The following is a 24,506-nucleotide window of genomic DNA, read 5'->3' as shown; positions in this document are numbered from 1 at the left end:
GTTAACGCCTGCTGTCAGCAATAGGTGCAGCTGAACTGGTGATGTAAATGGTTTTAATGCAAGTATAGACAAGACCAAACTGTGTTCAGTACCATTTCAGAAAACATGGTGGATCTTCAAGGGTTGATCCTGAAGTGTCTACACTAGCCTTTTTTAAGAAATCTCCTACCACTTCACTGTTAGCAGTGCTGCTCCAGTAGTACAAGCAGTGGTGGGAATGCTGGCATAGACAGGGCACTGGTGATTTTAAGCCGAGGAACTCTTTTATTATGCGTTGTGCAGCACCTTACACAATGGGGCCGATCCTAATTGTAGCCTCTAGAACTATTGTAAAACAAATAATAGCATAACACAGCATTGTTATTAGCAAGGCAGTGTAGGCACTGTGCTTCCTGACACTCAGACAGGCACAAAGGATTTATGCATACAGTCAGCTTTACTCACTGTGAGCAGTCCCAGTGGTCTTTGCAGGATCAGGGCCCTACTTGTTAGTGGTAGGAGACACAACTATGCTTTGGCCGATTGTTACCCCTACTTTAAATATGACTGACAAATTAATAAAAGCATTTGGGTTGGCAGTGTAGTAGTCAGGTGATTCAGGGTGGCTGTTTTGGCATGATGTGGGTTACAGGTAATAGTAGCTTTTAAGCCAGTTTTATTTTTAGGGCTATACCTATCATCCTACAAAGAAAAAATAAAAATTGAGGTAGGGTGTAGCAGCAGGTTTGGAAGAATTGAAAAAGATTAAGCTGCACATCACTGCTGAGTCCAAGAGCCGTTCCCCCAGATCTTCAATGAGTCATCTTATTTATTTATTTCCATTTTTAAAAAAATTATCAAGTGCTTTGGGTCATGTACAGATATTATAAAATCTACAACTGCTTGGGCAAATGTTTTTTGTTTTGTTTATTTAACTTCCCAATAACTTTAACTTGTCCCTGAGAGAACAAATAAGCCTTGCAATGTGACTGGAAGGTCAGCAGAATCTTGAATACCAGGAACTTTAGCTGTGGTCTTTTTTTAATTGTAGAGTCTGTGTGCAAGCACTCGTTTTTATTTTATTTCTAATTTAAAGGGATAAGCTGAAATCCTTTGATAGGGAAGAAACTGTCCCTTTGCTGTTGCTCAAATGAAGGCCAAATCCTAGTCCCACTGAAGTCAATGGAAAGCTTTTATTGATTGTAGTGGGATCAATCAATAATTCTGTCCCACAGAGTTATATATTAATATATGTTCAAATCTATCATCCATTCTGCCTTCATAACAATAAAACATATCTTTACTGGTGGCTTGACAGTGTTCCTATCTCTGACTAAAGACCATATGGTGATGGCAAAAATATGCAGCTCTGTGGGCCAGGGACTGTCTTTTTGTTCTGTGTTTAAACAGCTTCTAGCACAATGGGTCCTGGTTAATGAGTAGGGTCCGTAGGTGAGATGGTAATACAAACAAATAATGTATGTATGTATTTTAAAATTTCCCATCACCGCATTTAGGCCCTGATTGAGGAAAACATTCCTATTCAGGACTTCACTTGAACCTCCTATTTACTTTGAAGTGTGCGTAAATCCTGTTCACCTCAATAGCTTAAATTTAAGCACATGTTTAAATGCTGTCCTGAATAAGGATTGACTTCATCATACATGTAACTGCTTTTCTGAGTTGCAGCCTAACAAGGCAGAACTCCCCTCCCTCATTCTTTTAATCAAATTTTTCTTGGAGCGAGCAGGTCAGTTTTGACTGAGTTAATTTCCAGGAGAATTGTATTGGGTATCTATCTGATGATGTGGTTGTTTGGGGAAGCTCCAGTGTTGGAAAGATATCTCCATTACCAGTTGTATGTGTGCTACATTTTGGAACTTGAAAATCATGTATTTATTTTTAGATTTATAAAGCACATCAGTCCTAAGTGAGATCAGAATCAGGACCTGTGTCTTTATTAGTGCCTTGTGCAATGCCAAGTAGGCTGTTCTCATTTCACACAATTTTGGGAGCTATATCAATAAAAAAAGTTACTTTTTAGATCTATAAGTAGACAGATCCCTGCCTGGATAACATTATAGTCTAAGGAGACAACATACGGACAACTGTGTAGGAGAGAAATGGTGCTCTGTGTCTACTTATCCCAATAGCCCCTATTAAACTTCCAGTGAGCCCTCACACTTTGCCTACAGTTATTTACTAAATGATTTTGTATTTATTAATGTGAGCTACTAAGGCACCTAAACAATTGGACTGAAAGATTTCAAAAGTGCTGTGTATCCAAAGCTCCCATTTATTTAGGCACCTAAATATAGCCTTTGGGGTAGAATTTTCAAAAACACTCAAGTGACTTGAGCTTACATCCCATTGGCTTTCAGTGGCACCTAGGCTCCTTAGTCACTTGGGTATGTCTACTCTGCAGTCTGAGAGGTCACTGCAGCACAGGTAGACATACCTAAGTAGCACAGGAGATGCAGCGGCACGGGCTTCAACGGGTGACCAGCATGCCGGGGACTCTGGATACATACATGTGTTGAGAGCTTGGGTTGAAGTCCATGCTGTTGCCTCTATGTTTCTACTTTTAGCTGTGCTAGCTCAGGCATGTTTACCTGTGCTGCAATCACAGCTCAGATAGGTGTAGACATACCCTGAGGCCCTTCTGAAATTTTTGCCTTTAGCAGACTAATTTTAGGCACCTAGTTCTGAAAATCTTGACTTAAATGTATTTAAATTATTTCGCTGTAAATGTGCAGATCTATTAGACGCTATTCAGAAAAGCACTTAAGCATATGCTTAAAGTTAGGTGAATTCCTGAATGAGAGTCTTAGTTATTAGCTGTAGCTTAAAGCAGCAAATGAACATTTTTAAAGTTGGGATTCTCTACCTACATTAACAAATTATAAATGTGTGTTAGGACTCCAACTGAAGCTTGTAACATAAGCTAGCACCAGTTGATTTTGATGGTGTCTTCCTTCTTCTGTTAAACAACTAGCCTCAATTGTGTGGGCGTATCGTTGAATAAGATCATTGAATCATCTAATGGGAGGTTAAATGGAAAGTGAAAGTCTTCATAGTGGTGTGATGGAATTCCTGTGTCTAATTAAAGCCTCAAAGCATTTTTTTAAAAGCTGTATAAAAGGTGAATCATTTCTGTAAACAGCCCCTAAAGCAAAAAACCCAACACCTTTGCTGTGGGAGAAGTAATATGGCCCAGAACACCTTCGCAAACAAAGAGTCACTCTTCTGCAAGCTGCTCTCTTTCTTCAGCAACTCAGCATGGGGTGCCAGAAAAATCATTAACAGGCTCATCCTGCACTTCTCCCTTTTCCACACCTGCATATCACGATCCCTGCTGTAACTTTATGGACCGTGAGGAGGCAAGTTTGACGCCATGAAACACAGGCTTAGCTAACAGCTGCAGGATGGGCAGAAAGCCAGACAGTAAAATGTAAAGAGGAGGAAGGAGAGGGATCACCTTTGAAGTTTACAAAAAAAGCATGACTTTGACCACTTCCTTTTTAAATTAGCTGTCTCAGGTACATTGAGATATTGGCCACCAGCTTGAATGTAAAAAAACAAGAACAAAAAACGGGTGGGTGGGGAATTGCTTGGAACTAGTCAATGTACTGTAGTTAAAATGTGAAGTGTGTGTGTGTGTGTTTTCTTTTTAAAGCTTTTTAAATTTTTTTGAGTTTCAGTATTCAAGGAAACAATGTATTCCATTTAGGGAATCTCAGACCTAAAAATAGTGTGTGCCTGTCAAGTGTGAAAAGCTACATTAATGCAGCGTTAAAGCTGAAATTTGAATCACATGCAAGCCAGGAAATTCATAGTTATGGTTCCCACAGCAACAATAACTCAGCCCCCTTGTGCATATGCAGAATTCTGGATTACTTTATATGGTGTTAACTTGCAGCAAATTCTGATGTTCGTTACACAAGTGAATTTCCCGGGTAGCTCCAGTGGTTATTGTAGATTGGCACTAGCGTAACTGGAGAGCATACTTTGGTGATACCATGGAAAAATTACAGTTGCTGTAGCAACTACAATTTTGAATTTATTTGAATTGGAGCCTTTGTAGTGTATGTGGTTTTGTTTTGTCTAGTTTTTATTTAATTGTGATTAACAGATGGATAAAGAGAAAATTTAAAACCTGTGTTCGACTGGTTGTATATTTAGAAGCTAGAGTCTAATTTTGATTACAACAGTGTAAATTGGAATAATGACATTGATGTCAATGGTCTGTCTTAAAATCTGATCCTTTATGTTTAGGAGGGTGTTTGTTTCAAATGTGAGTTCTCAGATGGAGGAGATTCTCAAACATATTGAGTGTGTTTATTTTAATTGTATTTAAGTCTATCAAACTTTGATTTGAAATGATCCATGTGTTTATTTGAATGTGTACTTTGTTAAAATAATCATCCATTTATTTTCAGGGTAGGGAACTCGAAATATCTGCTTATTCATTTTGTATATGCAACAAGGGTGCCACATCATGGCACATCTAAAAAGATAAGGAACATGCACAATATATTTTCAGATGACTTTGTTTTGATAAATCTGGCAAAGGCATTCATCTTCATGGTGTATTCCAAACTGGAGGATTTACATTACAGAAACTGATTTGAGTTATGAGAGCTGCCCAAGAAAGCATCTATTGCCCTAACTAGTGATTTTTTAACAATTAAATAAATACATAAAATATCATGCTCTAATATTTCAGAAATACCAGTATAAACTGGAGCAGAATTTGGCTCAGTGGGTTCCTGTATGAAAGATAAGTGCAGGAGACAAACTTTTAAAAAAGGTAAAAGGACAGCTTGAAAGGAAAAGAAAAAAATATATAGCTCAACAATAATTTACCTAATTAGTACATAAAGCATCATTTTTAGTTTCACATGAGATGTTCAGAAACAGAAAAAAGGAGTATTTTAACTCATATTTATAATCTCCAATTAAACTTCATTTATTTATCAAATGAAGGACATTATCTATATTATCTATGACACTAATTCATATACATATTTTTTTTGTCTGTCAGCCATTCAATGGTTTACTAACTCGGACTCCTCCTAGTCTGTTTGATGCTCCTTTCTGTAGTTTTTTCCCCTGCTTTGGACCTCTGATTTAACTGAAAGGTGTACAAAACACAAATGTGGCCAAACAGCTCCCTAAGAAAAGATAAAGGAGTGTTGATTTTTTTTGTCTTAAAGGTCAAGTACTGCAAACAAATTCATAATACTTTATCATCATAGTCCTGTCAGGAACCAATTTTTACCAGATACTTGGTGGGGAAAAACTCCCCCAACATTCCTAGATTCATGATCTTCAGGATCTGTGGATAGGACTATGGATCCTGATAGGACTATGATAAAATAATATGAAATTGTGTGTAGTGCTAAAACCTTTCATTTAGGGCTGCCTTTCTCTCTCTTTCTGGAAACCTGGCATAACTGATGAGGAAGCTGACCGAATATCGGTGAGTTGACAGCTTGGCACAAAGACTTCTGGGAGCTCCTCAAATGAAAAACATTGGCAACACCTGCAAATGTTGTGGATAGGGGGAGGCCCTGAACAAATAACATTAACTTTAAAATTCCTGGGCTGCTTATGTTGTTAGAACAATGTATTACATTTCTTAGATCAGGTAGTGAGAAATACAAGGTAACATATTTTACTAAGAAACTATATTTTTCTCTGTCATAATGGTTTTAGGTGCATTACATATAATATAACATGTCTTAGCCTGATGACATGTCAAGACGTAAGGGCCTGATTGCAGTCTCACAGCACTGTAAGTCAGGAATAACTGTTGAAGTCTGCAGAGCTACAGTAATGTAAGAGGAGAATCAGGCCCCAAGACTCTAGAAAAGATTCAATGTAAGGGGGAGAAACAGGTTAAAAAGAAAAAACAACAAGATCTATTTTCTGTAATCTCATTCTCTAATAAGTGGCAGTATCCCTAGTAAATAAAATAGATGTTGAGAGGGAGATACTTTTCTTGAGGCTGGTTTCTAGAGTCCATATGTATTTTGGATCAAGGTGATTTATGAGGTCACCAGAACACAGAATTTCTACAGTGTATTGTTTTCTGTTGCAATATGGATTGGAGATTTAATGACTGCTATGTTGCCCTTTCAGTTTTCTCCACCAGCTGGCTACCTTTGCTTTGTATTGAAATAAAGGAGTATGTGGGTCTCTCTGTCTGTGTGTGTCTGTCTGTCTGTCTCTCTCTCTCTCTGCCACTGTTGTAATAGCTGCAGTGGACGTTGCTGATGGAAGTCACAATTCATTGTTCTGATGTCAGGAAGAGAACAGTGATGTTTGAATCTGGGATATGCCTTTGTGTAATGTGAGCTAGAATACATTTATTATTCTCTGATGTATTTATGTCTGCAGCCCTAGCAGCATGGGATCTCAGGATCTCATGAGCTAAGCACGGTTGTATTTGCATAGGAGACTTCCAGAGAATGTCCAGGCACCCTAGGAAATTATGTTGATGACATAGGTGGCATTTTGCCTTTGCATCATTACTGACCCATGTCCTAGCTGGCTGGTAGGGGCTGCTGTCTTGTTTAGGAATGCGGCCCTTTCAAAGAGCCATAAAACAAAGGGTTTTTTCCCTGTATTAATATTTCTTAATGGATTTGCTTTTTTAATTGGCAACTGAATAGTAAGACATTAATATTTCTGCATTGCTTTGGAAACAAAGTGCTAAATTATAGTAGTACCATGTTTGTCAGTGGATAAAAATAAATGTACTTTATCAGGAAATCTAATGAACACACTAATAAATGTAGCTTCTAATACCTAGGAGATATATGCGTGTTATTTTCCTCCTTTTACAGGAGGGGAAATTGAAGCTTAGAGAGGTCAAGGGGCTTGCCCAGGGCCAGACACTGAATCAGTGGCAGAGCTAGGAATAGAATCGCACTTTCCTGCCATCAAGTCATATGGTTTAACCACTGTCAAGAAGGTTACAAATTCTGTTAGACTGAAAAATTAATACCAATGCTTTTGGTTTTTTTCCTTATGTTAATAATGTCCTATCTGCAGCTAGTGGGCCAAATTCTTCTGTTACTTACACCCGTTCACCTTATTTATGTGCTTGTGGCTGCATGGCTATTCACGAAGGCACAAGTTGGCCTAATTATTTCATTCTATATAATTTCAATTAAAATATGTCTGGTTAGAGGCTTCTGTACTTGAGGTCAGATTCTGATCTATGTTTCACCGGTGAAGTCAGTGGAGTTACTCTGCCTATGTACATGAGCGGGATCAGGATATTTGCCCTGAAGCTGGATATTTCAAATCCCCAGCCTGTCTCTTAACTGCTTTGCTCAGATATGTTGGATCACGCCACTTGAGCAAGCTAACAGTTGTTTTCAGGAATGCAGTTGCAGCAGTAGACCATGCTTATTTAAAATCTTAGCTGTCCGTTTTCTTTAGCTGAATGAGACCTGAACAAAGCAGCTGAGTTAGATACGCTATCCAAATTTTGGATCACATGACTGTGGCTTTTCTGCTGCTACTTTAAATTACTGTCAGCTTCTGAACTTCTTGAGGCAGAGGCTTGAGGTCTTGTTGGTGTAAGATGAGTGAAGCTATGGGCCACATTTGGTGAGCTCCACTTTGGTTATCTCTTTCATGCTAAATCTGAGAGTTGAATTATTTCCCACAGCTGCTGCTTTCTTGGCTCTCTGAATTGCAGAAAAGGCCTGAAGAGCAATCCAGAACTCAGGAGGTGGTGAGTTTCCTTCAACAAATCTTCACAACATCTCTGCATCACCCACCCTCCCCACCAAAAAAAAAAAAAAAGAAAGAAAGAAAGAAAGAAAGAAAGAAAAAAGTTTATTTGAGCCCTTGTAATTATTCTGTCTGGGAGAGGAGCCAAGGTGTCGAAGTATCAAAGTGAAATTCAGAAGAGTCAAGAGCAAGCAGAGACTTGAAGGGGAAGAAAGGGAAGTAGAAAAAACACTTGTCTTTATCATGGTAATAGTAATGAAGCTGAGCAGAAAAAGCCCAGACAATGGGCTAGGTTACTGTACTATAAACTGTTTCCTGCCACTGAAATTCACAAGTCACCTTTACTTGGCTGATTAGAGAACTACAAAGCCAGGCGAGCTGGTTTTGACTTTCTGTCAGAAGCTCGCCAATACTTAACATTTCTGATATTCAGGGCTGCCCTGTAGACACAGTTTTTTTGTTCCTGAAAAATGAAATGTGGACTCAAACCAAAGGAGCTGCTCTGTGGGGTTTATTGATTACAAATCATGAATGATGGGTTGGGCACGATAACATTTTGGACCTGACACTGCAAGGTGTTGAGCACCCTTAACATTCTGATTGACTCTGATGGGAGTTGAGGCCGTTCATACTAGTCCTTCAGTGTCAGTTAAATATGGGGTGTATCCCAAAGATTTATCTTGCTGCCCCTCTCCAAAGTCTATTGGCTGGCTGGCCCTGTGCATAGTGGGGTGCCAAAGGTGGATGGGATTCTGTCACACTTGGGAGGGGGTAAGTGAAAAATTATTTCACAAGCCAGCCTCCTCCCCCACTACCCTACCCCCAAAATGACAAGGCCAACTTCTTCTAAGCTTTCTTTTAAATCCAGTGCCTCTGTCCATGCAGGTTTCAGAGTAGCAGCCGTGTTAGTCTGTATTCGCAAAAAGAAAAGGAGTACTTGTGGCACCTTAGAGACTAACAAATTTATTAGAGCTTATTATTTATTATTTATTGTTTCATGTTCTCTGTGTGTGTATATAAATCTCCCCTCTGTTTTTTCCACCAAATGCATCCGATGAAGTGAGCTGTAGCTCACAAAAGCTTATGCTCTAATAAATTTGTTAGTCTCTAAGGTGCCACAAGTACTCCTTTTCTTTCTGTCCATGCAGTTCACTTCAGGGATCCAGCCCTTCAGGGACACAATCAGGCTTTCTAATTAATTAGCTTAATCCTGCTGTAAACTTGCCTATTTGCCATTCATGTCAATGAAACCTTGGTTACAGTGACTCTCTCACCACAGAAGCTTTTTAAAAACAAAACACTTATCTGTCCATCTGTATCTGTCTACATGGCTTTAAAGGCAAAACTATAAGACAAGGAAAGGAAATGTCAGCAACAAAGAAGCACCCTTTTCATAACCATACCAGTTAAAATAACTTAGTCAGCAAAATGTGGAAGGATTTTTTGGTGACTTTTCTTACCGTAATAATTTTCCTTCAGGTTGGAGGGATTACTATTTTTTGAATTATTTCAGTAGATGAATATTGATGTATTTGCTCTCTATTGTATCACTTTTATGCACATGATTAGTCCCATTGAAATCAATGTAAAGTTGCACACATTTCAGTCTTTGCAGTATATGGACCTTTATAAATGATTATTTAAATTGCATCATAAATGTACATAATGCTTCATAGCATATACATATATATATGAATAATAAAAGGCTCTGACGCTGCAGTGAGCTCCACATAGGCAGATTATTGAAGCACAGGCATCTGTCCATGCAGAGCTCATTAGAGGATTGAGAACATAGTATATTAAGTCAGTTTTTCTTAAATAAAATTTAAAACACATACACTAGTCATTTGATATTTACAGCTTATCCCTGTATATAAGTTGTATATAACTTCATTAGCTGTTTTGAGCATGCATTCGAAATGACTTTTTGTCTCGTCTTTTACATACAAGGGCTATGCAACGATGGGGGTACAGTACAAGTAACGAGAACAGTTTTTTTAAAATATACTTGAGCAGTCCATTGAGCATATAGACTGGGACAAGTTCTGCTCTTCATTTCACTCATATAAGCCTATTGATTTTTATTAGGGTTGCAGAGAGGGTAGAATGTGGAAGGCACTGTATAGCAGGTCACTTAGTTTAGTCGTTGATTAAAAACTGATCCTGCCTGTAGGGTCTGATGGAAAGCCCATTGAAGAGAGTAGAAAGACCCCAATTCACTTAATGGGCTTTGGACTGGGCCCTTAAGTAGCTCAAAACTCCAGAAACCAAACAATTTGTATTAAAAATAAAACAACTTCTCTATTTTGTTTTATTTATGGAAGTGTTATTGGCTAACTCAATCCCTGGGTATTGAGAATTGTTCAGTTTACAAAGAAGGCCAAACTTATGAATATATTAGAAGAAGATTGAGCCAAAGGAAATCCATGTAATAATAAAATATGATTACAGCTAAAAATTGTTATTCAGGTGTAGTTATTAATGTAGGAAGCATTTGTATGCTATGCAAACTGGGAGAAGTGTACTAGTGGGTGGACGTGTGGGTAACCAGACCAGCCACAAAGTGATACGAATGAACTTTATCAAAATAAGAGGAAGGCACTACCTATTAGGATAAGCTGTTTCAGTGCACCAGACAGCTAGAACTTTAGGGAAAGCTAAATGCAGCTGGAAGTGTGCTGCAGGTGACTGTGAATATTAAAAGTATCAGTGTTTTTAAAATGTATGTTATATGAAAACTTATGTTTCCTTTGATGAAAATTAAACTAAATTAAAAATTTACTGGGCTCATCCTGATATGACATACGAGATGTAAATTGACTTCTGTATTGTTACTTTGGGTTTATGTCACTGTAATAAATTAGACTGTTTCAGTATTGGTAGTAGGACCTATTGAGTGCAAAGCTCAAAACTTTTTCAAATGAATCAAGTGCATAGATATTTCAGGAGGTAAGAGTTAGTACAGAAATCTAAAAGTAATCATCGTCTTTCATTCTTCCTGAATATAAAAGTTGCTTTGAATTTTCAACTTTCTGCTCGATAAACTCGTACTTTGTATAAGTTGTTACATGCTATTTTTTATTTACAGAGCAAACCTTGCAAAAGGACTAAGAAGCATTTCCACCACGAACGACATCTGATTTACTTGCATCATATGTATCATCTTGCCCTTCTTAATATGACATCTTCCAAGAGGTCAGTTAATGTTATGAACAAACTGTATGAAGATGTTTGTGTAAGTTAAGTTGGGACATTTTCGTGTGCTGTATTTTTCTGTTTTTAACACACAGCTATGTTAGCTGATATAGTTCATAAGTCACTTAATGGTCTATAAGTGAGGTTTGAATACCAAGTCTTCTTGGAGTCATTGGTACAAATCCTAGGAGGGTTGGCTGTGACCTTCATCTTTCCAAGGCAGATAAACTATGGATGGGATTCCAAGGGGGACTTAAGTGCCCAACTGTCATTTTAGCCGCATAAGTCCCACACATTTAGGTGCCACTGAGACCCTCAAAACAGCTGCTGTCTAACCCTATAGTTGCCTAAAGTCCCTATGTACCTAAGCTTCTATTGTTAAGGTCCCTGGATGTAAAGAGGGTAATTTATCTTTTCCTGAAAAAAACCTGCCCCTTTAGAAAGTCTCATCGATTATTTGTAGCATATCAGGAGAGATGCCAGGGAGAATCCATTACCAAACAGAGATGCTTATTCCGAAGTGGGAAATGTATAGAACATTGCTATATTTTAGCTAGGAAAGTAGTACTCTCTGGTTTAAAGACTTGTTCCATACGTGGCACCTGTCAGTGGTGTTGGTTCATGTAGGTTCCCCTAGTGGAGATCTGCAAAGCAGCAACTTGGAGTTCAGTGCACACCTTCACCAGATACTACTGTTGTATTAATTTAGATGAAACAAATGGGCCCAAAGAGTTAAAGGGGTTAACATGATCCAGTCACTGTCCAATATTAAACCGTTTTAAATAAGGTTCGGTTTACAGAGTCCTTAGCTTTTTTGGTACCATGGCAAACACATTTTTTTAACCTTTTATTAAAGATAGAGAAAAAGGAGGAAAAACAGTTAAAGCATTTGAAATGTAAAGTATTAAGTAAGGCCTTTAACAACATGACTTCCTTTTCCATTTAGCAGGAGAGGTTCTTTAGAAGGAAAACCCCCTTAGTCTAACTGTCTTTTAGAAGATACCAAAGATGGTAAGAACTTTCCTTTTGAGGAAAACAGAAGAAGTTAGTTGCAATGGGCTGGAGCTGTCATTGTTGCTGCTGCTGTTAAAGTCCAGTCCTGTTTTCAAAAGAGGAAAGAAAAGAACAGCAAAGATAGAAAATGCAGCTTTTGTCACTGGTGTCGACTCTCATTTGTAACCTCACTGCTGGAAAAACACAGGCACAGCACATAGTCTTATTAGCCATTCTGGGTATGTCTACACTGCAATTAGACACCGGTGGCTGGCCCATGTCAGCTGATTCAGGCTTGCGGGGTTTGAGCTAAGGGTCTATTTAATTGCAGTGTAGACATTTGGGCCTGAGCTTTAGGACCCTCCCATCTTGCAGGGTCTTAGAACCCAGCCTTATCTCAAATGTCTACACAGTCATTAAACAGTCCCTTATTCCAAGCCCCTCGAGACCAAGTCAGCTGGCATGGACCAGCCGCAGGTTTTTAATTGCAGTGTAGACATACCCTCCGAGACCTGACAAATTTGTACCACAATATGACTTTTTAGGGCACTGTATTTAACGGCCTCTTTCTAGTCACAGGCTTATAACAAACAGCATTGCAAAATATGAAGTCTTGGCCCGCTAAGCCAGACTTTTATTAGACAAAAGGAGAGGGATAGGAAAGAAGTAAGGTGGGGGAAGGAAAAGGACACACGAGGGATGGGTGGGATGGGAAAATAAAGTCTCCCATCCCAGGTGGTATTCGGGATTCAGACGTAGCCAGTACAACAGGACGTGCCATCTGGGTCCCTCTTTCTTGGCCTGGTCTGGTCAGGACATCTCAGGATTAGGATGAAGAAGGTCCAGGCTCCCAGGAGATGGCAAGGGTGACAATGATGGAGCTCATTTCTTCCCTTTTTTTTCAGCCAGCCAGCATTCAAGTAGTCTCTGCTAATTTTCAGCCCACAGTCTCTTTTTTAGGACCCCAAAAAAGTAGTAATGGGCAGAATAGTCCATTCCTTCATTATTTTGTTCACTCACTAGGCGTACTTTCCAATGTACCAATTTTGGTTCATTAATTTCTGGTCTTGCACTTACCAGGCATAATTTTAATACAGTCCTCGAGTTTTATATCAGTAGTCCTTTGTGTTTGGACTATTTCAGTCTCTAGCTTTTGCACATTTTCTATCAACATTTGTTGCTATAGGTTCTTGAGACAGCTAATAAACTTTCTTACAGTAATTACAGTTAAGAACATGTTTACTGTAATTGTGCAGGCCCCCAGTTACAACACTACTCCCTGGATTTAGCATCGCATGTCAATGACCAGTTTGGGAGAGCAATGTTACAGTTCATATTTATCTAAGAACTCCTCATCCACCCTCCACCTGATGGGGCACTACTTGCTAATCTCCCATAAATGGGAATGCACAGAGGGCCTCAAACAAGAAAGAAAAGTAAACTGTCATTCTTCAAGAGTCATCTCTGTGCATTCACACTACCCATCTGCCTTCTCCTCTGCCCCAGACCTCTATATAACATGACGACTCGGTAGTTAGGGAAAGGAACTGAGGTAGTTGCAGTCCTTCATTCAAAGTAGGGCAATGATGTCATCCTCTCACAAGATCTTTCGTGTGCCCTCCCAGCAGACACAAGTTTTCCAGGTGCTTCCGTATCTCAATGTCAGATGCCATATCTGTAAGTGGGAATGGACAGAGGTGACTCTCAAAGAACACTATTTAGGAGTTATCATTTGAGCGGGACAAATTTTTTTTTTAGAGAATGATAAATATGTCCAAAAATGTAGTTTCAGAGCGACCAAATCTATCCTCTAATTCAGGTCATATTCAGTAACGGGTTAGAGCTGAATAAAAAAAGAGGGAAATTTTTTTAATAAAGTCAAAATGTTTCATTTCAAAATGATGTTTCATTTCAAATTAAATCTATCTGAATCTATTTTTTCCAGTTTTTCATTTTGGTGAGAAAAAACAATTCAGTTTTGATTTGAAATTAACCAAAGCGGGTTTCTCCCCTCTCCCCCTCAACATGGCCACCAGTTTGAAAAATTAAATATTTGCTCAGCTCTAGTTATGATAACATCTGCTGTGTATTCAAAGAGTGATGATCCTCACTGCTTTCTTCTAAATTTGTTTTTCTCTGTTTGGTGCTACCTGGAACAGGCTGCTGGAGAAAAATGGCCAGTTTGCAGTTGCTGAAAAAGAGCACAGTGTCCGTGATCTGGTTAGTAGTCAAATGGTCATTGCTATCATCTATACCTTTTGTATAGATTACTATTACTGTTAATGCTGTTTTTCTTAAGTGTTTTAATGAAGTTCACCAAGGCAAAGTAATAACTAAAGCGCTTTTCTTGACTGTCACTACAAATGCTACATGCCTAGAATATGATTTTATTTTAAAGCTTTTCAGTATGCTTCAAAGTCCAGACTGCATATCAGACATATCAGTGGTAGGTATGTGGATTTGTGCACAGGCCTTTCACCTTACAAAACCACCACACAATTTGTTACAATTGATAGTCTCTGTAGAGGCCCAGGTTTGAAATATTAGGGTTCAGGCCAGAGGGTCATTAGTAGAACTATGTGCGAAAGTTTTCACAATTCCTATATGTATTATGCCTGAATCAGTCCAGTACTATTAGCTTCCTACTTACCAAACAGCTAAAATAAACTTCAAACTAAACCCAGGTGAAATCTTGACTCCATTAAAGTCAATGGCAAAATTCCCATCAACTTTAGTGGGGCCACAGTTTTTCTCCTCCCTCGTTTTCAATCTCCTTTGCAGTATTACATGTTAGCTAAAAGCAGGGGAATGGAGTAAGGCATTATTAGGGGACTTGGTTATACCTAGGCTTGGCTGAATTTGATTTTTTATTTATAATTTTTACAAATAATATCAATATTTATTTATTTGTAAGCTGCTTTTTTTTTTTAAGATTGTTATTGTTTTTAAGTTTTCACAGTTGCAGGAAATTACACAGGGGCCAGACAATGAGAGTGGTCAGACAGTGGTTATTTAATGACAATAGACATTGAGATTCAAAAAGTTAAAGCTTTTATAATCAGTAAAACACAAATTGTCAACATCACATGTCAAAATATACAGAGAAAATATTCTTAAATCAAACTTATAAGTTCTCAAGCAGAATTTTTCTTACTTTGCCCATTTTGATTATTATTGATGGAAATATTTTTTCTTGTGTTTAGGACTGTGGATGGTAAAACTGATGTTTACTAACGTTTACTGATAAAAATCTTATCCTTCCAAGTCTAGTTATACAACTTTAAAAAGGAGTAGTGTGAACATGACCTGTGTCCCCACCACGTAAGTGGGACCTAACACAAGAGAATGTGAGCAGTGATGTAGACTAATACAAATGTATTGTAAAATAAAGATTGTGTGACTTCCCCTAGGCATATATTCTGTTAGAAGCATACTTTCCACACAGAATAGATTAAAAAAACATGTTGTTGTATACAATTGTGTGTAAGAGATTGTTTTTACTAAAACATTTTCTGCGGCTTTTGGACATTACTTGCATAGATTACTACTACTGTTAAGAAAACAGCATTAAGTGTTTCAGAAGAGAAGTAGGACCAATCTTTCTAGACCTGGATGTTTTAGAATTAGGTTCCTAAATACATATTTAAGCCTTGATACTGCAAATATGCATCAGTGTTTGCAGGATCAGGGTCTTAAATCACTAAATAAGTAACCTGTTTTTCAGTGGAGCTGTGGGTGCTGAGCACCTTTGAAAATCAAGTCACTTGTTTAATTGCCTAAATATGGGTTTTCAGTTCTAACTCTAAACACTGCAATCTTAAAATGTTGGACTTGAGTATACCACCTTTTTTGTGCATGAAAGTTCTCTTTACATCTCCTTCCTACACTTTCCAATTTTTATTAAGATCTTGAGTCATCAGTGAAGCCCACTTATAATGAAATTGGGTTTTGTTTTTGATTTTTTTTAATAGAAAACCTTTACTCTTAGCAGAGGCTCAGTGTAACGGGAATTGCAGTTTTCACATTGCATGGCACAGAAACTGTTAGGAACTTGCATTCTACTTCACTATAAATGGAGTTTGTCTGTATCCTACTTCCACCATAAGCAGTTTCCTCTGTCTGTCTGAAATTACAACTGGTCAAAAAGTTATTTGCTAATAAATAATTTAGCAATTAATGGGGAAAATGTATAGAATAAATCATATACAAATTATTATTCTGTTATCTATAGAGCTGTTCAAATAATGACAAAATGTATAAGTGAATAATCTATTTCAATACATATGTTAGAATTCATTGGATGACTCGATCAGGACATTCAGGTGGCTGAGGACAGACATTGGGATGGATTTTAAGCAGCAGGCCACAACTTTACTAAACCTAGTACCCGTCCCCAGTGTTACTGCCCTTTTCCGTTCCAGGCCTAGAAGAGGATCCAATGTGGGGTTTACAGTGCTCTATCATGTCGCCCATACCACAGGCTAGACTTTGCACTGCCTACTCCTAGGATTCAGCTTGCTCTGCTGAATCCTCTCACTCTCCTCCTTGTGAAGAGGATAGAAATATCAAAGACGGACCTGGCTCTGTGCAGACTTCAGGTCTCCCTTTTCCCCATAGGTCTGAGGTCCATCAGTAAAATTCCAGGTTTCTTATTTCTGGGTGCTGACCCTTTCTGCCTTTTATCTGCACAAGACACCAGCTACAAGTTGCAATGGACTAAGTAGTCATACAATTCCTAATGTTAAGTCCTATTCCTATTTAACCTAACTGTGTCTCCATGAGGCTATGAGGAAGGTGAAAAAAACTCAATCACCTACAATTTGGCCCTGATAGGAAAAATTCCTTCCTGACCCAGGTGATTGGTCAGACCCACATCCTAAAAACACAAGTCCTATACAACTGTGGAGAGGGAGGGTGAGTTCAGCTAAAATGGGGAACCAGGCTCAAGAAACCCTGGACACAGGTTTAAATTAGAGATTGTGGAGAGCAAGGAGATAATTGGCTCCTGTCTCCTTCTAGCTGGCCAGTGGGCAACGGAGCAACCGGAGGGATCTACATTCTAAAGATGTCTGGTTCCACAAGGAGCCAAAACTCTCCCACCCAGGAAACTGGTTTGGTGGTCTTATTGCTATGAATAATTCTAACAGTTCTTATTGTAACATTGTAGTTGTGTGTTGTGGCTAAAATAATGCAAAAACTCTTCAAGGCAGAGAAACATTTCCTCCCCCCGCCACTCCCTCTGGGTCCAATCCTGGTTCCACTGAAGTCAAAAGTAAAATTCCCATTAACTCAATGGAATCAGCAGTAGGCCCTATGTTTATAAAATGCCATAAAAAGGTGGCACTAGATTTTTTTTTCTAATAATAAAAGTTATAGAAATATATGAAAGCTGAAGGGAGACTTTGAGGGAATAAGCCAATTTAATTCTGGTAAAAATCATCTCTTGCATTACCATTTGATGTATGACAGATTATTAACATAAATAAGAAATGTTATTTCAAATTAAAAGGAAATAATTTCTCTTCTGTTCTAAATGACTGGAGATGCCTGTTTATTGAAAAATACCAAAAAGCATCATAGTCCACGAAGGGTGTATCTGACACTGGATAATGGTCTTTATTATTACACTGGTTTCAGATATTTATGATGCTGGATTGAAAAGGAAATTTCATTAACTTTTCTTTCAAAGTGTCTCCTGCAGGGTTCACTGAGCTATATCATGGTCTAGATTTTATAGGCACTTCAACTAGATATCAGGTCTGAGTATGACCCTACCAGCATGATTCCAGCTGAAGTAGTGGTCACAGAACAGCAGGGAGAGCGTCTCCTTTCGAGTCTAAAACTGCTATTGGTCTGAAGAGGATCATCTAGTTCTAGTAACTAACACATATGAATCACAAGTTTGAGGTTGAATTGAACATATTATGTTGCCAGGTGCCTTGTTTCCAATATCATTTGGGGTTTTTTGTTTACAAGAACAATTTGCAGTGTTCTGCTTTGAAAATGCAGGGCTGCTTTGTGTAACCTCCTCTTGTGCTTCTGTTATCCCAAGATGGAATACTTGTTTCCAAGTCATCATAAACAACCTGGAAATAGCTCTGCTGAAAGAGGGATAGAGGGAAGCACATTTCCCATTTTGTTAGATAGGAAACCGCATGAGCCATCTCACAGGAGCTTCTCCAAAACACGCCTAGTTTTTAAAGAAATGAAAAACAATTCAAAGGAGAAACAACATGAAAATAAAGGAGCTGTTGAAATGTGAGTATGCTACATGCTTTGCCTATGCTCTTTAATTTAGACTGGAAATAGAAATTTGTTATATGATGTATAATAAGGGTCCCATCCCCTTATTCCTTTTGTAAATTTGACTTGAAACATTGCAGCTCTTAAGAGCGATCACACATTAAAATACATGGAGGTGTGAGCTTTCAAATATCCTCACCGGTGAATATTCAGAGCATCACACCCTGGTGCTTGCTTCTGAAGATTAAACCTGCTGTGCAAACTCAGGATACATTTTAAAATGTCCATAATTTTGTTATTTTGAAACTAGACCTCTTCAAGCAAAGCACATACTCCTCATCCAGGACTATGTGCCATGCATTCCAAGTTGGAAATTTTAAAATCAAGCTGATTTTGAGTTTATCTGATTGTAGGAGTGCTTGTTAATATATTTCTTACCTGTCAACTATTCTCATGTGCAAATAAAATCCATGTTATCTATTCTGGAGTTAAAATGCACCCAAAAGTTAAGAGAGTATGAGAAAAAGATTGGATATTCTCTATCCAAAAGAAGAAAATGAAAAGCAAAAATCAGAAGTTTAAAACAGAAAATCTATCTCAACCATAGTTCAGGTTGCTACAGTAGCACTATAATACAGATAAATACACTGAGGAATTATTTAGATTGGTTATTTCTAGTAAGCTTTTCTAAAGATGTTTTGGATGTGTCTTACAGTTGGAAGGATCAGAAATACAATAACAATGCCTTTGCCCCACAAGAAATGATCTCTGTGCCTCTTACCATAGAAGATGTGGTTCTGAAAAATCCAGTTGTGGCATGTATTTTTATTTATTCTTTTGTCCCCCATCAGGACAGTGCTGTATATACACTTTTACCCCATAGATTAAAAGTTCCTTGTAATACTCTGAGAACAGAGCTATTATAGCATCAAATTCTACCCTTTTAATGCACACGGAGGGCTCCCCTTGAGATCAGTGGAAGCTGTGAACACAGAACGAAGGTCAGAAATTTGGCCAAGTGACCAACAAATACATGCAGAAACTCGTACATGGGGGGAGGAGGGGGAAGAGATCCTTCTTTTCACTTAAACTGCTGTATAGGAGCATCATTCATCCACTGCTTTATCCCTTTGAAATGGTGGGAAGTCAGGCAGAGAGGAGGATTGAATTTGCAGTCACTTATGCTAACAAGCCCAGCATACCCTACCACAACAAAGACACAATCTGGGTTTGGCAAATGTCTTGGGGTTCGCCACCAAGAAAGCTTCTCCACCTTTAAGAGGTTCATCCGAGCAAGACCCTTGCTACCAATCCTTTTGCTGGCCAATAGCCTTCAGGGTGAGTGGGACTATATTGGGGCAATAAGGGGTGGGTTTATCAGAGCATCACAAGGAAGTTATAGGAGTGAGCAAGGCATGGCAGGACATATGGAGCATGAGGCAGGGAGTGGGTCTCCTGGGGAAGAGGGAGAAAAGATGTTAGGGAACATGGGGAGATTACAGCTATGTCAGGCAGAAGGGGAGTACTACTACCCTCTCCACTGGATGGACCTATTGCAGATTGCTGGAGAATTAAACCACTCTGAGCCAGAGAAGAGCTATAGATGTTCTCCTGGTGGAAAGCCTAAGGTTATTGGTTACAGCAGGGCAAGGCACCAGGCTGCAGCACCCAGGTACTGATTCAGAGCAGTGGTGCCCAATGTTGGCTGTCTATAAAGGGAAGAGGACAGAAAAGTGCTAGTGCTCACCTACCTTATACTTCTGTATTTCTGCCTTCCCTTAATGTGGCTATTTATCTCCCCAACATTCATGTTTCCCCATGTCTTCTCCACACTTCTGTTTCTTCCTTTCTGTCGCACCATACAAAACACTTTTTCATACACCTCCAGTTCTATAACAGTGTGTGGAGGATGACATATAGTCAGTGTGTCAGTAGTTTTCTTTGGCAAAACCATTTGGCTGTGACAAATTACTGTAATAACTTTAATATTTCCCATTCCTGTATACCTATATCAGCTTAAAGCTGAGTTGCTGTGTGAAATGAAAAACCTGAATTTTTTTTTTTAATTTAGAGAACCACCACAGAAATGTGAGGAAAACAATGAAAGAGTTTGAAGAGGCAATATTTTAAATAAGTTCCATCTAAAAGTTATTAAATCTTGTCCCAAAAAATTAAATAGAAAACTAAATTCTCCTGTGAAAAACTATCATGCTAAATTTGGAGACTAAAACCAATATTTACTGGGAAAGGGGGATTTTTCGTTTTGTTTTATGTGCAAATCTCAAAGGAATCCCCCCACTACTATAGTCCCATTGTGCCCAGTTTTTATAAAGGGAATTCCTCCTCCCCTGCAACTGACTTCAGGAGTTGTACAAGTAAAGACTGCAGGACCCTGACCGTAAATGTTACAAACATCTCTGCCAAACATTAGAATGAGAGGATGGGCTTCTACGGGCATCTTCTACTTTAAGCATCCCCAGCTACAGCTTTAGCTTTGACAATCTCCCATTTTAAAAAATTCCTTTGCTCATATATAGGCCACTAATATAGTTTTACTTGGGGGCATCAGAAGTAGAGCAAAAATTCAGAATTTTTGTCCTTTGAGAAAGTCCAATACTTTACCATTTTTATCCCAAACTGGGACAAAAAATTGCAATATCAGTTTTTTCAAAATGAAAATTCCAAAAAAAAAAATCAGTTTGGAAATAGCAAAAGAATCTCATTTTTTAATCAAAATGAAATGTTTCAACATTCCCAAACCAAAAATGTTTCATTTTGGTTAACTGAACTGAACCCCCAAAAAAAGATTAATTTAGAGTCAGTTCAACAATGATTTCCATTTCCTTAGTGTGTTGCATTGCTTTATGGGAGTTGTAGTTTGGGAGTCTGATCTCCCCATTCTCCCTTATTGCCCAGGCCCCCTGGTCAGACTGGATCACCTATGATGCAACTGAAGTGATGTGAGACTCAAGGCACACCACACAAGTTGAGCAGAGGGGTGACCACGTTATATGCTGGAAGATGTACTTTGGGAAGGAAGCTCAGCCTATTGTGGGGGAAAATGGGAACCTAAACTACTACTCCCATGAAGCAAGGTGGCACAATAGAGAAATAGAAATCTTATAACAAAGTATTATGACATGCTATCATAAGCTATTTCAACCAAAAATGTTGAATATTCAGCCTAATACATATGTAGGTTAATACCTCAATATAGTTATAAATGTATACACCTCTGCTCTTAATTTTTTTTTTTTTTTTTAATTTTAGGAAGCTAAGTCAACAGTTACCTACTGGACTAATTACGTGGACAAAGAATCCATTTTCTAAACTAGAAAAGGATGACTAAAATACAGAAACTCACAACAGCAATGGAATTGCAGGTTTATGTAGATCTTTATGCTGTAACCCACACACATTGTGATGTATCTAGATTATGAAATTGCTGTACTAAATGTAATTGAACTTTCTACAGGCCAAAATCTTGATCTCATTGAGGACAAAGTGAATGTTGTCATTCACTTTAATTACAGCAGGATTTGGCTCTAAAGCAGTGCTACTATGGAATGGTTCAAAACAGATGATAAATGTGTCTTGTGAAAATAGATAATTTACTGTACAATTTGGCTGGGTTCCTAATCTTTAACTGATCTACAGTATTAATTGTTGGAACATACCCCAGTGAACTAGTTGATGCTTTTGTTGTTGCAGTTTATTCTGATGTGATGAAATCAACAATAATTTCTCAGTGAGCTCTTGCAAGCTGAGCGATGAACTCAGAGGAAGGTTTTTAAAAAAAGTAGAGAAGTCTAGTTTAAGATAAACTATGACTTAGATGCAATACAAGCTTTTAGTTAATCAAAGAAGGCAGACAGGCTACTTATGGGCATTTGGTCAGAAATACACTTAACTCATAGTTCTTTAATCTAAAATCTACATGTAAATCTATAGTGCAAGCTTCAAAGAATTCACTATAAAATTAAATGTGCTCAATTTCAGATGTTTTTTAATGGATGCGACAAGCTTATTGTGTGTCATGCTGTGGGAGATGTTGCACTTCACACACAAATAGGCTCATCAGCCATTCTGCAGACCAAACACATCACTGGCTGTTGTGGCAGAGGAGGACACTTAGCACTGTGAGGGGAGAGACTAACTCAGCAGAAGAGAGAGCAGACTTGAAAAAACACCAGAAGACGGTGAAATAATGGTTCTCTACTGAAAGAATGCAAGCAACTCATAGGTGTCAATCAGACTACTTGGAGGCAAAATAATTTGAGACTGTCAGTTGATGAGTAGGTCCCCTCAGGCGCTGTTTCCAATCACCGCAGTAAAGACCTACCCACCTGTGAAGGTTATCAGAGGAGAACAGGAGGGAAACATCCATAGAAAGTCATCCATCATGAGTGAGATAATAAAGGCAATGTTTTAAATTGATCAAAATTTTACATACTTGAACCATCGTTATGTTTTACCTGATTCTTTAGGAAAATGTAATATCAGTGAAATTGACAGGCTATCATCTTTAGTTTTCTGACCCATTTTACAGCTGTGATGCTTAGAACAAGTTTAGCTAATATCTTCATCCCTCAATCAAACTGGCCAACTTTCATGCAATTTATGCATGGATGAATACAAATTACTGTCATGGCTTTACAATGTTGGAAGAATGGGGTTGGTTCTGCATGTTATTGTATATAGATACAATCACCACACCTGATAAGTAAATATTCCTTCACACTGCATTACCTTTAGTATTAATATCCTATGGACAGGAGACAACATGCTGAAGTCAACTGCTAGGGTCAGTAATCTCCATAGCTATGAAGCATTCCCACTGCTGTGGAAAACTCCTCCATTGCAAGTTTCAATTTGAAGAAGTGAGTACCTTGACAGCCAGAGTATTTTAATAAAACAGATCATTTATGTAAACAAAAATGTAACCAGTAGATCTCAAGACAGGAATTAGAAAATGAAGCATGTAATAAGACACTTCAGAAATAACAAAAATGAGGCTGCAGTGAGTACTACTTTAAGGTGTGTTCGTTAAGCCAAGCCACTTCAAGACAGATATTAAAAAACACCTATCTTCTTTACAGTTGATGGGATGTTTTCAGCTCCAAGCTGTTGTCCATGGCTGATAACCAGGCCTGCAGTTGTAAATATGTTCAATCCAGTTGAATCAATGACAATTCTGTGAGGGTTTAGCAAGATTCCACTTCAAGATAATTAATTTGTTTTCCAACTTATGCTATATTTTGAATGTTTTCAAAAAAGCACAAGGAGTATGAAACAAGTTACTTTAAATCTCCTCTCTGTCCAGTGAAGAAAATCTGCCAGCCTTTATTCATGTCTAAAAGAGAGAAGGTTTTTTTAAATGGAAACAAAGTATATCTATTTTCTTAGCCCTATATTTCAAATCACTAAGACTAAAGAGTCAGCATTTAGAAGGCTATTAATACACCTACAATACATGCCAGTTTTCAAAATAGATTAGTAAAGAAACTAGTTCTTAAAAAGGAGTCACTGTGCTAAAATGTAGAACAAAGATTAGACTTTTTTTTAAAAAAAAAAAGTGCTCTATGATTACGCTTAACTACTAATAAGTGAGCCATTAATTCTTAGGCCCAAGAGTTATACCACAAGGATTATTCATGTGTTGCCCTGTTTTGACATATCAGTCTGCATTAACATAGGGCAGTGGTTCCCAAACTTTAACAACCTGTGAATCCCTTTCACTAAAATGTCAAGTTTCGCGAACTCCCTCCTAAAACTGAATATTTCCAGGGATTTTCTCCTTTACCCAAGTATAAGTTAGAAAAGCAGTGATCTTGGCAATATAAAATTTGTTTTTATGACATGCTTATTGCATACTATTTATTATTTATCATTACAGTATTTTATTACATTATGAAAACAGCAACACTCTTCCAAGATCTCACTTCCGTAGTTTGTATCACTTTGAATAAGCCTGTTATAAGACAAGGCTCCTGTTTCATCAAGGAGTATCAAATGTGAAACAGCATGAAGGGATTTAAGAAGCCAACTCAAAAGAGTTCCTTCTACACAAGCATTCAGGTCTTCAGCAGTCCAGGCAAACAACGCACGTTACAACGAAGCTTAAACTTGTTCTTCATGATAATTTTAAAAATAATACTAGCTATCTATTTAATTTTAAAAACAGCAAAAAATATTCACCTCTTTTCATTTCTTATAAGGAGTCTTGAAGTTTAAATCTCCTCAGTGTTATAGATGTGCTTGCTTTGATCTGCTTAGCTCTTGGAAGTTCAGGGGCTCCGGGCTGCCCGGGGTCCCTAGGGACAGCTCTGTCCACCGTTAGGGATTCC

At 38.1% G+C, this 24,506-nt stretch overlaps 1 protein-coding gene across 4 annotated transcripts in view; it reads left to right on the top strand.

The window, feature by feature from the left end:
- Window positions 1-23,417, top strand: part of LOC119852832 — a 137,099-nt gene extending 113,682 nt beyond the window's left edge. For 3 of the 4 annotated variants that reach the window (XM_043511282.1, XM_043511281.1, XM_038394681.2), the window contains 5 exons: window positions 7,664-7,729; window positions 10,817-10,923; window positions 14,076-14,136; window positions 17,969-18,174; window positions 18,875-23,417. In XM_043511282.1, the coding sequence (XP_043367217.1) occupies window positions 7,664-7,729; window positions 10,817-10,923; window positions 14,076-14,136; window positions 17,969-18,174; window positions 18,875-19,085 (651 nt within the window). In that variant the 3' untranslated portion in view covers window positions 19,086-23,417. The remainder of the gene's footprint in view (window positions 1-7,663; window positions 7,730-10,816; window positions 10,924-14,075; window positions 14,137-17,968; window positions 18,175-18,874) is intronic. The other variant, XM_038394675.2, reaches the window with a different exon arrangement.
- The last annotated feature ends 1,089 nt before the right edge of the window (window positions 23,418-24,506 follow it).

This window comes from Dermochelys coriacea, chromosome 3 (assembly GCF_009764565.3).
Source record: "Dermochelys coriacea isolate rDerCor1 chromosome 3, rDerCor1.pri.v4, whole genome shotgun sequence".
NCBI lineage: Eukaryota > Metazoa > Chordata > Testudines > Dermochelyidae > Dermochelys > Dermochelys coriacea.
Note: the sequence above shows the minus strand (reverse complement) of the source record. Positions and strands in the feature narration are given on the sequence as shown.